Genomic DNA, 16,776 nt, shown 5'->3' on the forward strand with positions numbered 1-16,776 from the left:
TTTTTGGTTTCTTATTTCCGAAAGATAATTGCAAACTTTTTTTTTCTGTAAGTATAGTAAGCATGCTTGTTCTACAATCTGTCTGGTACTTTTCTATTGTATGTCAACTTTGTGGGTCTGTTTCTGCTGTTCTCACTTCAAGATGGCTTATTTGCTTGTTTGGTTGGTTATCCTTGACTGTGTCCTATTTGTTATCATTGAAAAAGTATTGTTGGGGATTCCCAGAGGTCCAGGATGAAGTTATTCCAGAAAAGATTTGAGTTTGCTTCTGTCAGTTACGTGGATGCATTCCTAATTTGGAACCCCTTAAGCTATATTCTCAGCTTTACATTTCTTATACAACGCTGCTTGTGAATTTGGCCTGAAAATTCATGCAAGGTTCAGCTAGTGTGCTTATAATATCTCTTGGAGGTATTTCTTCCCTTAGAGTTGTGCTTAGTGCTAAGGTAATACTCTTTCTGAGAGACGGGGATGTTGTGTGAGTTTATTTCTGGTTCACCCTTAGCCTGAGGGGGTAAACTTTGGGTTTCAATTTTAACATGAAAGTCTTTAGATTCTCCACTGTGCAAAGGTCTTGGGCTTGGATTTTTGTGTCCCTTGTCCTACAAGGCTGGCAAAACTACTTTTCTAATTCTCTAGGACTCCGGGACCAGAAATGTCCTCAGGGTAAACTTGGCTTCTTTTCTATCTTTTTATGGTTTTTGCTTTCTCTTACTTTGGGGCCTGATTATTCCTTACTCTCTTGTCAATTCATTATTGACATATTTAAAAAATACTTTTTTTCCCCAGCATTTTTAGTAGTTTTCACTGGGAGATTTGTCTGAATAATATAGTCCACCATAGTCACTTAAATAGAAGTTCTGTTCATCTATTTAAAATATTAATGTGACTGATTCTTAGGAAGCCTTTTGTGTGTGTAGAAAGGACTATTTGCAGTTACTTAGATTTCAAATTAACATTGATTTTCCAAAACTAAAAAAGTAAAAACTTTTCTGCCAACCTTTGATTTCAACTTATAAATATTGTTGTTCTATTTCTAAATCGAGTTATTTTTGTATAAAATAAAAATCACCCTTATTTTTCCTGTAATTAATGTTCAACAAACTCAAGTTAGAAAGGCTAAAACACTTTTAAGTAATCTGTCATTGTACAAATTTAGTTAATACTAGCCTTTTAAATATTTTAAACTTCCTTTGTAAATTAAGATTTCTCCTTTTAAGCACTTTAAATGCCTGAAAGGATGAATTCACAGTCCTCACAAGCAAAATCTTCTTAAGTATTTAACAATACTTATACATTTTAAAATTGCATTGATAAATGTGCTGAGTTGCTTAAATATTCCCAGAATATTTATAAATTTAATCAAATGATCTTACAATTTCCAGCTTAAAATCATGAAACTAATGAAATAATAAATAATTAAAAATATACCAACATTTAAAAATAAGCTCACACAGGGCTGAGCCCCCGATCTGGGGGCTTTCCCTTATGAAGCTGGTTGCTGCAAGGGAGAGGCTAAACCCACTTATAATTGTGCCTAGGTGTCCCCGCAGAGAGCCTCTTTCTTGCTCAGATGTGGCCCCCTCTCTCTCTAAGCCCACTGGCAGGTGAACTCACTACCCTACACCCTTCGGGGGACATGACACCCAGGGGTGTAAATCTCCATGGCAGTGGGAGGCGGGGCAAGATGGCAGACTGGTGAGCTGTAAGTTTTAGTTACTCCTCCAGGACAGTAGGTAAAAAGCCAGGAACTGCGTGGACTGGACACCACAGAGCAATCTGTCTTTGGGCATACTTCATACAACACTCATGAAAATGTCGAACTGCTGAGATCAGCGAAATCTGTAAGTTTTTGCGGCCAGGGGACCCGCGCCCCTCCCTGCCAGGCTCAGTCCCGTGGGAGGAGGGGCTGTCAGCTCCGGTAAGGAGAAGGGAGAACTGCAGTGGTAGCCCTTATCGGAAACTCATTCTACTGATTCAGACTCCAACCATAGATAGACTGAGACCAGACACCAGAGAATCTGAGAGCAGCCAGCCCAGCAGAGAGGAGACAGGCATAGAAAAAAAACAACACGAAAAACTCCAAAATAAAAGCAGAGGATTTTTGGAGTTCTGGTGAACACAGAAAGGGGAAGGGCGGAGCTCAGGCCTTGAGGCGCATATGCAAATCCTGAAGAAAAGCTGATCTCTCTGCCCTGTGGACCTTTCCTTAATGGCCCTGGTTGCTTTGTCTATTAGCATTTCAATAACCCATTAGATCTCTGAGGAGGGCCCATTTTTTTTTTTTTTTAAATCCTTTTTTCTTTTTCTAAAACAATTACTCTAAGAAGCCCAATACAGAAAGCTTCAAAGAATTGCAATTTGGGCACGTCAAGTCAAGAGCAGAACTAAGAGAGCTCTGAGACAAAAGGCAATAATCCAGTGGCTGAGAAAATTCACTAAACAACACAACTTCCCAAGAAAAGGGGGGTGTCCGCTCACAGCCACCATCCTGGTGGACAGGAAACACTCCTGCCCATCACCAGCCCCATAGCCCAGAGCTGCCCCAGACAACCCAGTGTGACGGAAGTGCTTCAAATAACAGGCACACACCACAAAACTGGGCGTGGACATTAGCCTTCCCTGCAACCTCAGCTGAATGTCCCAGAGCTGGGAAGCTGGAGCAGTGTGAATTAACAAAGCCCCATTCAGCCATCATTTGAGCAGACTGGGAGCCTCCCTACACAGCCCAGCAGCCCAGAACTGCCCTGGGGGGACGGCACTCACCTGTGACATAGCACAGTCATCCCTCAACAGAGGACCCGGGGTGCACAGCCTGGAAGAGGGGCCCACTTGCAAGTCTCAGGAGCCATACGCCAATACCAAAGACTTGTGGGTCAGTGGCAGAGACAAACTGTGACAGGATTGAACTGAAGGATTAGACTATTGCAGCAGCTTTAAAACTCTAGGATCATCAGGGAGATTTGATTGTTAGGGCCACCCCCCCTCCCCGACTGCCCAGAAACACGCCCCACATACAGGGCAGGCAACACCAACTACACACGCAAGCTTGGTACACCAATTGGGCTCCACAAGACTCACTCCCCCACTCACCAAAAAGGCTAAGCAGGGGAGAACTGGCTTGTGGAGAACAGGTGGCTCGTGGACGCCACCTGCTGGTTAGTTAGAGAAAGTGTACTCCACGAAGCTGTAGATCTGATAAATTAGAGATAAGGACTTCAACTGGTCTACAAACCCTAAAAGAACCCTATCAAGTTCAGCAAATGCCACAAGGCCAAAAACAACAGAAAATTATAAAGCACATGAAAAAACCAGACGATATGGATAACCCAAGCCCAAGCACCCAAATCAAAAGACCAGAAGAGACACAGCACCTAGAGCAGCTACTCAAAGAACTAAAGATGAACAATGAGACCATAGTACGGGATATGAAGGAAATCAAGAAGACTCTAGAAGAGCATAAAGAAGACATTGCAAGACTAAATAAAAAAATGGATGATCTTATGGAAATTAAAGAAACTGTTGACCAAATTAAAAAGATTCTGGACACTCATAGTACAAGACTAGAGGAAGTTGAACAACGAATCAGTGACCTGGAAGATGACAGAATGGAAAATGAAAGCATAAAAGAAAGAATGGGGAAAAAAATTGAAAAAATCGAAATGGACCTCAGGGATATGATAGATAATATGAAACGTCCAAATATAAGACTCATTGGTGTCCCAGAAGGGGAAGAAAAGGGTAAAGGTCTAGGAAGAGTATTCAAAGAAATTGTTGGGGAAAACTTCCCAAATCTTCTAAACAACATAAATACACAAATCATAAATGCTCAGCGAACTCCAAATAGAATAAATCCAAATAAACCCACTCCGAGACATATACTGATCACACTGTCAAACATAGAAGAGAAGGAGCAAGTTCTGAAAGCAGCAAGAGAAAAGCAATTCACCACATACAAAGGAAACAGCATAAGACTAAGTAGTGACTACTCAGCAGCCACCATGGAGGCGAGAAGGCAGTGGCACGATATATTTAAAATTCTGAGTGAGAGGAATTTCCAGCCAAGAATACTTTATCCAGCAAAGCTCTCCTTCAAATTTGAGGGAGAGCTTAAATTTTTCACAGACAAAGAAATGCTGAGAGAATTTGCTAACAAGAGACCTGCCCTACTGGAGATACTAAAGGGAGCCCTACAGACAGAGAAACAAAGACAGGACAGAGAGACTTGGAGAAAGGTTCAGTACTAAAGAGATTCGGTATGGGTACAATAAAGGATATTAATAGAGAGAGGGAAAAATATGGCAAACATAAACCAAAGGATAAGATGGCCGATTCAAGAAATGCCTTCACGGTTTTAACGTTGAATGTAAATGGATTAAACTCCCCAATTAAAAGATATAGATTCGCAGAATGGATCAAAAAAAATGAACCATCAATATGTTGCATACAAGAGACTCATCTTAGACACAGGGACACAAAGAAACTGAAAGTGAAAGGATGGAAAAAAATATTTCATGCAAGCTACAGCCAAAAGAAAGCAGGTGTAGCAATATTAATCTCAGATAAAATAGACTTCAAATGCAGGGATGTTTTGAGAGACAAAGAAGGCCACTACATACTAATAAAAGGGGCAATTCAGCAAGAAGAAATAACAATCGTAAATGTCTATGCACCCAACCAAGGTGCCACAAAATACATGAGAGAAACACTGGCAAAACTAAAGGAAGCAATTGATGCTTCCACAATAATTGTGGGAGACTTCAACACATCACTCTCTCCTATAGATAGATCAACCAGACAGAAGACCAATAAGGAAATTGAAAACCTAAACAATCTGATAAATGAATTAGATTTAACAGACATATACAGGACATTACATCCCAAATCACCAGGATACACATACTTTTCTAGTGCTCACGGAACTTTCTCCAGAATAGATCATATGCTGGGACATAAAACAAGCCTCAATAAATTTAAAAAGATTGAAATTATTCAAAGCACATTCTCTGACCACAATGGAATACAATTAGAAGTCAATAACCATCAGAGACTTAGAAAATTCACAAATACCTGGAGGTTAAACAACACACTCCTAAACAATCAGTGGGTTAAAGAAGAAATAGCAAGAGAAATTGCTAAATATATAGAGACAAATGAAAACGAGAACACAACATACCAAAACCTATGGGATGCAGCAAAAGCAGTGCTAAGGGGGAAATTTATAGCACTAAACGCATATATTAAAAAGGAAGAAAGAGCCAAAATCAAAGAACTAATGGATCAACTGAAGAAGCTAGAAAATGAACAGCAAACCAATCCTAAACCAAATACAAGAAAAGAAATAACAAGGATTAAAGCAGAAATAAATGACAACGAGAACAAAAAAACAATAGAGAGGATAAATATCACCAAAAGTTGGTTCTTTGAGAAGATCAACAAGATTGACAAGCCCCTAGCTAGACTGACAAAATCAAAAAGAGAGAAGACACATATAAACAAAATAATGAATGAAAAAGGTGACATAACTGCAGATCCTGAAGAAATTAAAAAAATTATAAGAGGATATTATGAACAACTGTATGGCAACAAACTGGATAATGTAGAAGAAATGGACAATTTCCTGGAAACATATGATCAACCCAGACTGACCAGAGAAGAAATAGAAGACCTCAACCAACCCATCACAAGCAAAGAGATCCAATCAGTCATCAAAAATCTTCCCACAAATAAATGCCCAGGGCCAGATGGCTTCACAGGGGAATTCTACCAAACTTTCCAGAAAGAACTGACACCAATCTTACTCAAACTCTTTCAAAACATTGAAAAAAATGGAACACTACCTAACTCATTTTATGAAGCTAACATCAATCTAATACCAAAACCAGGCAAAGATGCTACAAAAAAGGAAAACTACCGGCCAATCTCCCTAATGAATATAGATGCAAAAATCCTCAACAAAATACTTGCAAATCGAATCCAAAGACACATTAAAAAAATCATACACCATGACCAAGTGGGGTTCATTCCAGGCATGCAAGGATGGTTCAACATAAGAAAAACAATCAATGTATTACAACACATTAACAAGTCAAAAGTGAAAAATCAATTGATCATCTCAATAGATGCTGAAAAAGCATTTGACAAAATCCAACATCCCTTTTTGATAAAAACACTTCAAAAGGTAGGAATTGAAGGAAACTTCCTCAACATGATAAAGAGCATATATGAAAAACCCACAGCCAGCATAGTACTCAATGGTGAGAGACTGAAAGCCTTCCCTCTAAGATCAGGAACAAGACAAGGATGCCCGCTGTCACCACTGTTATTCAACATTGTGCTGGAAGTGCTAGCCAGGGCAATCCGGCAAGACAAAGAAATAAAAGGCATCCAAATTGGAAAAGAAGAAGTAAAACTGTCATTGTTTGCAGATGATATGATCTTATATCTAGAAAACCCTGAGAAATCGACGATACACCTACTAGAGCTAATAAACAAATTTAGCAAAGTAGCGGGATACAAGATTAATGCACATAAGTCAGTAATGTTTCTATATGCTAGAAATGAACAAACTGAAGAGACACTCAAGAAAAAGATACCATTTTCAATAGCAACTAAAAAAATCAAGTACCTAGGAATAAACTTAACCAAAGATGTAAAAGACCTATACAAAGAAAACTACATAACTCTACTAAAAGAAATAGAAGGGGACCTTAAAAGATGGAAAAATATTCCATGTTCATGGATAGGAAGGCTAAATGTCATTAAGATGTCAATTCTACCCAAACTCATCTACAGATTCAATGCAATCCCAATCAAAATTCCAACAACCTACTTTGCAGACTTGGAAAAGCTAGTTATCAAATTTATTTGGAAAGGGAAGATGCCTCGAATTGCTAAAGACACTCTAAAAAAGAAAAACGAAGTGGGAGGACTTACACTCCCTGACTTTGAAGCTTATTATAAAGCCACAGTTGCCAAAACAGCATGGTACTGGCACAAAGATAGACATATAGATCAATGGAATCGAACTGAGAATTCAGAGATAGACCCTCAGATCTATGGCCGACTGATCTTTGATAAGGCCCCCAAAGTCACCGAACTGAGCCATAATGGTCTTTTCAACAAATGGGGCTGGGAGAGTTGGATATCCATATCCAAAAGAATGAAAGAGGACCCCTACCTCACCCCCTACACAAAAATTAACTCAAAATGGACCAAAGACCTCAATATAAAAGAAAGTACCATAAAACTCCTAGAAGATAATGTAGGAAAACCTCTTCAAGACCTTGTATTAGGAGGCCACTTCCTAGACTTTACACCCAAAGCACAAGCAACAAAAGAGAAAATAGATAAATGGGAACTCCTCAAGCTTAGAAGTTTCTGCACCTCAAAGGAATTTCTCAAAAAGGTAAAGAGGCAGCCAACTCAATGGGAAAAAATTTTTGGAAACCATGTATCTGACAAAAGACTGTTATCTTGCATATACAAAGAAATCCTACAACTCAATGACAATAGTACAGACAGCCCAATTATAAAATGGGCAAAAGATATGAAAAGACAGTTCTCTGAAGAGGAAATACAAATGGCCAAGAAACACATGAAAAAATGTTCAGCTTCACTAGCTATTAGATGCAAATTAAGACCACAATGAGATACCATCTAACACCGGTTAGAATGGCTGCCATTAAACAAACAGGAAACTACAAATGCTGGAGGGGATGTGGAGAAATTGGATCTCTTATTCATTGTTGGTGGGACTGTATAATGGTTCAGCCACTCTGGAAGTCAGTCTGGCAGTTCCTTAGAAAACTAGATATAGAGCTACCATTTGATTCAGCGATTGCACTTCTCGGTATATACCCGGAAGATCGGAAAGCAGTGACACGAACAGATATCTGCACGCCAATGTTCATAGCAGCATTATTCACAATTGCCAAGAGATGGAAACAACCCAAATGTCCTTCAACAGATGAGTGGATAAATAAAATGTGGTATATACACACGATGGAATACTACGCGGCAGTAAGAAGGAACGATCTGGTGAAACATATGACAACATGGATGAACCTTGAAGACATAATGCTGAGCGAAATAAGCCAGGCACAAAAAGAGAAATATTATATGCTACCACTAATGTGAACTTTGAAAAATGTAAAACAAATGGTTTATAATGTAGAATGTAGGGGAACTAGCAGTAGAGAGCAATTAAGGAAGGGGGAACAATAATCCAAGAAGAACAGATAAGCTATTTAACGTTCTGGGGATGCCCAGAAATGACTATGGTCTGTTAATTTCTGATGGATATAGTAGGAACAAGTTCACAGAAATGTTGCTATATTATGTAACTTTCTTGGGGTAAAGTAGGAACATGTTGGAAGTTAAGCAGTTATCTTAGGTTAGTTGTCTTTTTTTTACTCCCTTGTTATGGTCTCTTTGAAATGTTCTTTTATTGTATGTTTGTTTTCTTTTTAACTTTTTTTCATACAGTTGATTTAAAAAAGAAGGGAAAGTTAAAAAAAAAAAAAAGAAAAAAGAAAAACAAGGAAAAAAAAAAAGATGTAGTGCCCCCTTGAGGAGCCTGTGGAGAATGCAGGGGTATTCGCCTACCCCACCTCCATGGTTGCTAACATGACCACAGACATAGGGGACTGGTGGTTTGATGGGTTGAGCCCTCTACCATAAGTTTTACTCTTGGGAAGACGGTTGCTGCAAAGGAGAGGCTAGGCCTCCCTATATTTGTGCCTAGGAGTCTCCTCCTGAATGCCTCTTTGTTGCTCAGATGTGGCCCTCTCTCTCTGGCTAAGCCAACTTGAAAGGTGAAATCACTGCCCTCCCCCCTACGTGGGATCAGACACCCAGGGGAGTGAATCTCCCTGGCAACGTGGAATATGACTCCAGGGGAGGAATGTAGACCCGGCATCGTGGGACGGAGAACATCTTCTTGACCAAAAGGGGGATGTGAAAGGAAATGAAATAAGCTTCAGTGGCAGAGAGATTCCAAAAGGAGCCGAGTGGTCACTCTGGTGGGCACTCTTACGCACACTTTAGACAACCCTTTTTAGGTTCTAAAGAATTGGGGTAGCTGGTGGTGGATACCTGAAACTATCAAACTACAACCCAGAACCCATGAATCTCGAAGACAGTTGTATAAAAATGTAGCTTATGAGGGGTGACAATGGGATTCGGAATGCCATAAGGACCAAACTCCACTTTGTCTAGTTTATGGATGGATGTGTAGAAAAGTAGGGGAAGGAAACAAACAGACAAAGGTACCCAGTGTTCTTTTTTACTTCAATTGCTCTTTTTCACTCTAATTATTATTATTGTTATTTTTGTGTGTGTGCTGATGAAGGTGTCAGGGATTGATTTAGGTGATGAATGTACAACTATGTAATGGTACTGTAAACAATCGAAAGTACAATTTGTTTTGTATGACTGCGTGGTATGTGAATATATCTCAATAAAATGATGATTAAAAAATAAAAATAAAAAAAAAAAAATTGTCTGAAAAAAAAAAAAAAAAAATCTCCATGGCAGTGCAGGAAATAACTCCAGGGGATGAGCCTGGACCCAGCCCTGTGGGATTGAGAGGATCTTTTTGACCAAAAGGGGGAAGAGAGATGAAACAAAATAAGGTTCCAGTGACTGAGAGATTTCAAATGGAGTTGAGAGGTCACTCTGGAGGGTATTCTTACGCGCTATGTAGATACCACTTTTTAGTTTTTAGTGTATTGGAATGGCTAAAGGGAAACACCTGAAGCTGTTGAACTGCAATCCAGTGACCTTGATTCTTGAAGCCAACTGTATAACTATGTAGCTTGCACAGTGTGACTGTGTGATTGTGAAAACCTTGTGGCTCACACTCCCTTTAGCCAGTGTATAGACAGATGAGTGGAAAAAATGGGGACAAAAATTAGATGAAGAATAGGGTGAGATGCAGGGGATGGAAAGATTTAGGTGTTCTTTTTTGCTTTTATTTTTATTTTGGAGGAAGAAAAAGGTTCAAAAATTGATTCTGGTGATGAACACACAAATGTATGATGGTGCTGTGAATAACTGATTGTACACTGTGGATGACTGTAGGGTGTGTGAATATATATCTCAATTAAACTGTATTAAAAAACTAAATGAACATTGGGGGAGGTGGAGAATGGGATGTTCTGGATGTTCTTTTTTATTTTAATCTTTATTTTATTTTTTGGAGTAATGGAAATCTTCAAAGTTTGATTGTGATGATGAATGCACAACTATATGACGATACAGTGAACAACTGATTGTACACTTTGAATGACTGTATATTATGTGATTATATCTCAATAAAATTGCATTAACAATAAGCTCACACAAATTATTCTGAACTTAACACAAAAATGTTGATATTATGGGTTTGATTTATTTCATTGTCTCTATACTTAATTTTTTATCTTTCTGGAATTGGAAAGTCACTTGCCCAAACAATGGAAGCAGATTTACAATCTTAGACAAAGTGATGTTACAAGACCTGTAGTACTGAAGGTTGTGAGCTTCCAATATGATTGTAACCAATCCAAAAATGGAGATGTTGAACCATTATTTATAGTTGTTTTGACAAAAGGGGAGTCCAAGAACCTCTACCTCAGCAAACCACTATTAAACACCTGACTTGGATAGATGAGATCATGCAAAACATCCTTCCCCTCACCCGTGCAGTAACAGGCGTGTGAGCGGGGGCATGCACACACACACGCATGGACACACTCAACACCAACCCAGTATAAGTCAATGAATCTACACTGCCTAATTGAAGTCTTCTTTTCATGTTATATCAGAGCCAATTTAAAGTCTTTTTCTGTGGTTTTTAATCATGAAATCCCTTTGGATACTTCTTAAACACCCAAATGTTAAGGTTGCTTGTCTCTGGATTAAGGGTGATTTTTAACTTTTCTACTCTGTATTTTCTTAATTTTCTACAATGAATGTATATTATATTTATAATCACAACAAAAACAATAAATGTTCCTAAAAGCAGAAAACAATGCGTAGTATTACTTTCAGAAATAAAAACATGTATTATCTTACTATATTCTCTCTCTTTTTTATTTTTGGTCTTTTTTTTCTCCCTGAAGAAAAGCAGAACAAAACAAAAAGACCTTAGGAAACAATAATGAAAAGTGGAGGGAGGTGCAGGGGTGGTGGGGGTTGGGGCAGTGCTTCTATTTTGCTAGAGGAGAAAGAGGAACTGGTAAATACCTGTGACTGAATACTTGTTTCTAAATCAAGTAGGCAACTGATTGTACTTTTTCATTTATTTGCAGGACAGCAAGAATCACTTGCTGATTGGTTTGTTTTTAAAGCATAATGACATCTATAAGCCAAACCAGAGAAATAATTCAAAACCTTAAAGTAAATGAACGGCTCTTGGAAGAGATAAATGAAAAGCGTGAATCCAACTGTTTCGTGGAAAGAAGCAATCAAGTCAGCATATATAGAGTTCAAAAGAGGCATTTCAATGGTGCCCATAAATCTCTTGGTAATACCAAAATCAAAGAACTGGTTCCTGACAGTGACAGGAGCTCCTGGATCAAACTGAGTCTCCTTGTTCACACAGAGAAAAAGCACTTTCCACCCAAAAGTAAGATGTTATAGTAGGAGGCCCACCCAATTGATAAATAGCAGGGATATACAAGTAAATATTGGAAGAATTTTGGGGGTTCAAAGTTATTGCCCTGGAATAGTTTAAAGGCCATTTCTCTGAAGTTATAAATGTCAGTGAATTAGGTTAGTTGATACAAGATCTATTGTAGACCAGAGATTCTCATTTTCTTGTGCATATGGAATCCCAGACCCCACCTCCATGCAGGTTCGTTCAGTAGATGCTAGTTTGGGCCCTGGAATCTGCATTCTAAGCAGGCTCATGTGACTGTTATGTGGCTGGTCTGAGAGTTGTTACAGATAATTACAATAAACTGGAAAAGGTCCAGAGACCTCCTTTCTCACCAATTTATATTGCCTCTGCAAAAGTTTCATGTGCAAAATTGAGGTACAACGAGCATGATTTTGATGAGGAACATCAAAACAAAAAGCCCTGAGAAACACTAATAAAATGTGGAAGGGGGCAGGGTCGAAGTATTATTTTGCGGCGGGGGGGGGAGAAAGTAACTTGTGTACCTCTGACTATGAATACCTGTTTCTGAGTCAAGGGAAGGAACTGATAATACTTTATCATTTGTTTGAAAAAAATGGCCTGTGGAATTTTATTATATCCGACCAACAAATTATTAATTTATGTCAAAGAAATTGTCATGGTGGAGATGCAACTTCTTTGATGAAGGAGTAGTGACATGACATTTGCCAAATGCCCATGTGGCATGGAAAACTGAGATTCTCCATTGTGTTTTAAAGTTAATCTGTAGCAGTGATGTATTTACTTGGAAAAAAAAAAAAACTCTTTTATAAGGAGGAATGCCTTTACTTGTGTTCCTAATTCTAAGAAAATCTGCATAATCTTTTATTCTCATTGAATTACTGAGAACTACATGAGTAAAGTCACAGTCAGTAAGTTAATTTTTACCAGTCTGTTGGGGGAGGACAAACTCAACCTCTTATGACAAACATAGTTTACAAGTTTACATGAATATGCATAGTTTTCTACAATAGAGACTGAAAATGTAATTTCCATAATCAACATTCATGGTCTCAAGGTTATAAGCCCACAGTCTTAGAGCTTTAAACCAAAGTCTTTCAAAACTGTAGAACAGCTCTTTACTTATTTTAAGTAAACAGACTTAAACAGAAACTCAACTTTATGCTGACAATATAGAGAATAAGTATAGACCCAATTTAAATGTTATGGTAATTGGTATGTAAATAATTTCCTTTCGTAGCTAGTCAAAATTCATGGTTCTCAAAATGTGGTCTGAGGATCTCTGAGGGTGTTCAAGTCCTTCTCAGGAGGTCCATGAGGACAAAACTATTTTCCTAATAATACTGAGACATTATTTGCCTTTGTTGTTCTCATGCTGTCATGAGAGTGCAATGGAGTTTCCCAAAAGCTTTATGATGTGTGTTGATGTCACTGCTCTGCTTGTTAATGGTGTCTGGGCTTATATTCTTGAGTTGTAAACTTGTCTCATTTTGATTTCTAATGTGGTAAATATTGAGAGATATAATACACATGAACAAAAGCGCATTAGAGTCCTCTATCAGTTTTAAGAGTGTAATGGGTCCTGAGACCAAAACTGTTTAAGAACCATTGGTCTAAACAAATGGTAGGTAATTATTGACCCAGTGCTGTGTATTCTCAAAAGCTTCTTGAACTTTTTCCCATGATTTTCTCATTAATTTCTACTTGAAACTTAAGGTCTTGGGTTTCAACTTTAATTCTAATCAAGGCTGAAAAAAATATATTTGGGGCTTATTTTCTTTTTATTTCTGCAAGTAGAAAGTACCTGGGTTTAGAGAAGGGCACTGACATTTTTTTAAGTGCTTACTTTATTCTGAATACTGTTAAAGTTTGAAAAAGTTAAAAAAAAAAAACAAAAAACCCTTCCATTTCTAATCTGAGTTTAGATCAACTGAGAGATAGATGGAGGTTAAAAAAAAAACAATAGCTTCATTATTGGAAAACAAATCTATATTGGAGGAATTGGCTTAAAAGCCAACGGCAGTCCCACCCCTGAAGAGAGCTTGACCCCATCCCAAACCAAAACTTTAGGCTGAGAGAGATGAGAGAGTTTCTCCAAGGTAGGCTGGCAGATGCAAAGACAGAATCCGTGTTTGTAAAATGAGAAGATGGGGTATTACCTCAAAAATTTTACGAACATATTAGTCTCGTAGGCTCTCAACAAATGTGTAATGAGTCAAATAATAAACATCATTAATTTTAACATCCTCATTCTATTACAACATTCTGTCGTGTGAATGTTGAAAAACAACAAAACTCAATATTTGGCCCTCTTATCATCATCTACACTTTCTAAGTGATCTTAATCAGTTACAGGATTTAAAATAGCATCTCTTGTCTGATAAATCATGTTTCTTTCTCTGGCCTTGACCACAGTTCCAGACATGTATATCAGATTGCATACTTGACATCACTCCCTGACATTATCTCAAGTTGACCATAGCTCAAACAGAATCCCTTTCTCCCATCCCCATATAAACATACCCACCTCCCCCAGTCTTCCTCATCTCAGGAAATGGCCCTACCATTCACCAGTGGTTCAGTGGCCAAAGGTCTACAAGTCATCTACAACTTTCTTTTCCTGGCATCCCACATTCAATCTGTCAGCAAGTCCTGCCAATTCCTCTTTCAAAATCAGTCCTGAATCTGAACACTGCCTACCACCCTGATCCAATCTGTGATCCTCTCTCTCTCATAGTAAAACAGGGCCTCCCAAGGATCCCTCAGCTTCCACTCTTGCTGCCCCCAAATTTATTTCTTCACATAATAGCCTGGGTGATATTTTAAAAACATGTATCAGATATATCACTTATTGCTCAAACCTCTCCTATGGTTTCATACCACATGTGGATAAAATCTACGGTCCATACCCAGTGGTTACAGGCCCTCCATAAACAGGTTCCTGCTTATCTTTCCAATCTCCTTCCCTCCACTTTCCCCACGTCATTCCACTTAGCCATAATGGCTTTCTTCCTGTTCTTAGAACTTACAGGCTAGTTCCCACCTCAGGGATTTAGCATATGCTCTGTTCCCTCTTCCTGGTACACATTCTCTCTATTTATTCAGGTCTTTGTTTAAAAGTTACTTAATCAGAATCTACCCTATCTTAAATAGCAGTTCCCAACATACTACCATCCCTTATTTGGCTTTATTTTTCTCCACAGTGTTACTACTCCCTAATGCTAAGCTGGCACAAAGTAGGCACTCAGGAAATATTTGTTGACTGACTGAATAAATATTGGGACATGGAATATATTTCTCCAGAAGCAGTGGTGGGTCTTATCTCATTCGTCTTGGGATTAATAGCCAAGCCCTTGGGCAATGCCTCATAAACCTAGTTTCCCATTGCACCTTTGTTTCTTGCTATAAAATAATCTTTAGAAATGGAAGAGAGTAATAATAAAATACCTTTTGCAGGACAGACACAATAAAAATTAGAAGGTACTCTTCTCTTTTCCTTTGGCTGTACCTGTGCAAGAGGAAGAAATACATTCATTCATTTAATTTGTTCATTTATTCATTAAATATTTATCAAATGCCCACTTTATGTGGATAAAATCTACGGTCCATACCCAGTGGTTACAGGCCCTCCATAAACAGGAGTTTTCTATGTGCTGGCAATGCAGCAGTGAACAAAACAGACAAAAACCCCTGCCCCTGCTTTATAGCTTAAATTTTACTGGGTTGAGGCAGATAAATAAATAAAATATATATATAATATGTGTGTCAGATGGTGATAAGTGCCACTGGGAAGCAAAGCAGGGTGAGGGGCCAGGAAGTGTTGGGTGGGGATGCACACTCTGCTCATAGAGCTAGTGGGGACAAGCATCCAGGTCATGAGGGATGCCCTGGGACTCCTAGGCTTCTTGAGGAAGCCAGTGTAAACAGGGATAAGGGCCAGAATGAGGTTTGTCCAGACGGTCTTGAATAGTGGTGAGGCCATCTGTGTTGGTAGGGAGGGAGGTTGGAGATTTTGCTAGGAGCCCTCAGGCTTCTGAGGACAACTCTTTGCTCCTGCCAGTAGTAATATGAAGACCAGGGAAGGGGTTTTCTTAACCAGAGAGCTCCAAGCTCTCACCTTAATCTTCCACTAGGGAAATGTGGAGACCAAAAGAGGGATAGTCTTACTTAAACACATCAACCTTAAGAACAGAAGACTTGCATCCAAGTTTTGCTTTTGACATTAACCAGTCTCATGCTTTCAGTCACTTAGCATTTCCAAGCCCTAGTTTCTTTATCTATGAAATATTATTCATCCTCTCTGTCCTTCAGAGTTATTTTGAAAACAATGAAATGTACTATAAGTTATGTAACAAATGGTTTTATTTTTTATTTTTCAGATAATGCCATATTTGGATAAAGTGTATCTCCAAAGATACACAGAAATACATTCTCCTTGATCCTTTTTCAATGTCTGTCTAAGTTATTAACAAAATATTAATTATAATAGACACTAATAAAATTATTCACTAAGTCACTAAAAAACATTGTCACATAAAACACACATCCTCTTCATTCCACTCCATCATTTAGACTTAGATGCTATGAAGAGAGGATTTCCATTTTTAAACATACTTGCAAAGATGAATGACCTAAAATCTTTAAATCAGTGGAAGGTTGACCAACCCCAGGGATCAGGCTGAAGACTAAAGTTGCTCAAAGTTAACACTTGCACACTTGCTTCCAAATGCTTAGTTATATTACCTTACTCAGTGAGATCTATGATTTTGATATTTTGAATAAGTACATACTTGAAAGGGTAAAATAAGTTGTTTATAGAAGGAGATTTTTGTTATAGTTTATTGTCCATTGCCAAAGTAAGCATTGCTAGAATCACCTCTAGCCAAATCTTATTTGGCTACTCTCACTTCTTGGATAACAATTTTTTGAAGTTGTGACTTGGCTGTGTTCCTTTTTGTAGTTTGATTTTATAGCAAGTTGAGCACTGTCTGGCCTGGAACCCAGACTCTTCTTGGCATTTGTCTTTACATCAATAAAATGCTTGCCTTTTATTTGGTTGTGCTCTGTCTCCATAGAAAGCTCAGATTCATAAACCAAAGCATTGTGATATTGGAAGGTGTTCTGGTTTGCTAAAACTGCCAAAATGCAAAATA

The 16,776-nt window shown here is 38.3% G+C and overlaps 1 protein-coding gene across 1 annotated transcript in view; it reads left to right on the forward strand.

Moving 5' to 3' along the window:
• Nucleotides 1-16,097, forward strand: part of SPATA45 (spermatogenesis associated 45) — a 44,698-nt gene extending 28,601 nt beyond the window's left edge. The window contains exons 3-4 of the mRNA XM_037811631.1: nucleotides 11,295-11,611; nucleotides 16,003-16,097. Coding sequence (XP_037667559.1) covers nucleotides 11,338-11,611; nucleotides 16,003-16,022 — 294 coding nt within the window. The 5' untranslated portion in view covers nucleotides 11,295-11,337 and the 3' untranslated portion in view covers nucleotides 16,023-16,097. The remainder of the gene's footprint in view (nucleotides 1-11,294; nucleotides 11,612-16,002) is intronic.
• The last annotated feature ends 679 nt before the right edge of the window (nucleotides 16,098-16,776 follow it).

Source organism: Choloepus didactylus, chromosome 2 (assembly GCF_015220235.1).
Source record: "Choloepus didactylus isolate mChoDid1 chromosome 2, mChoDid1.pri, whole genome shotgun sequence".
NCBI classification, from domain to species: Eukaryota; Metazoa; Chordata; class Mammalia; order Pilosa; family Megalonychidae; genus Choloepus; species Choloepus didactylus.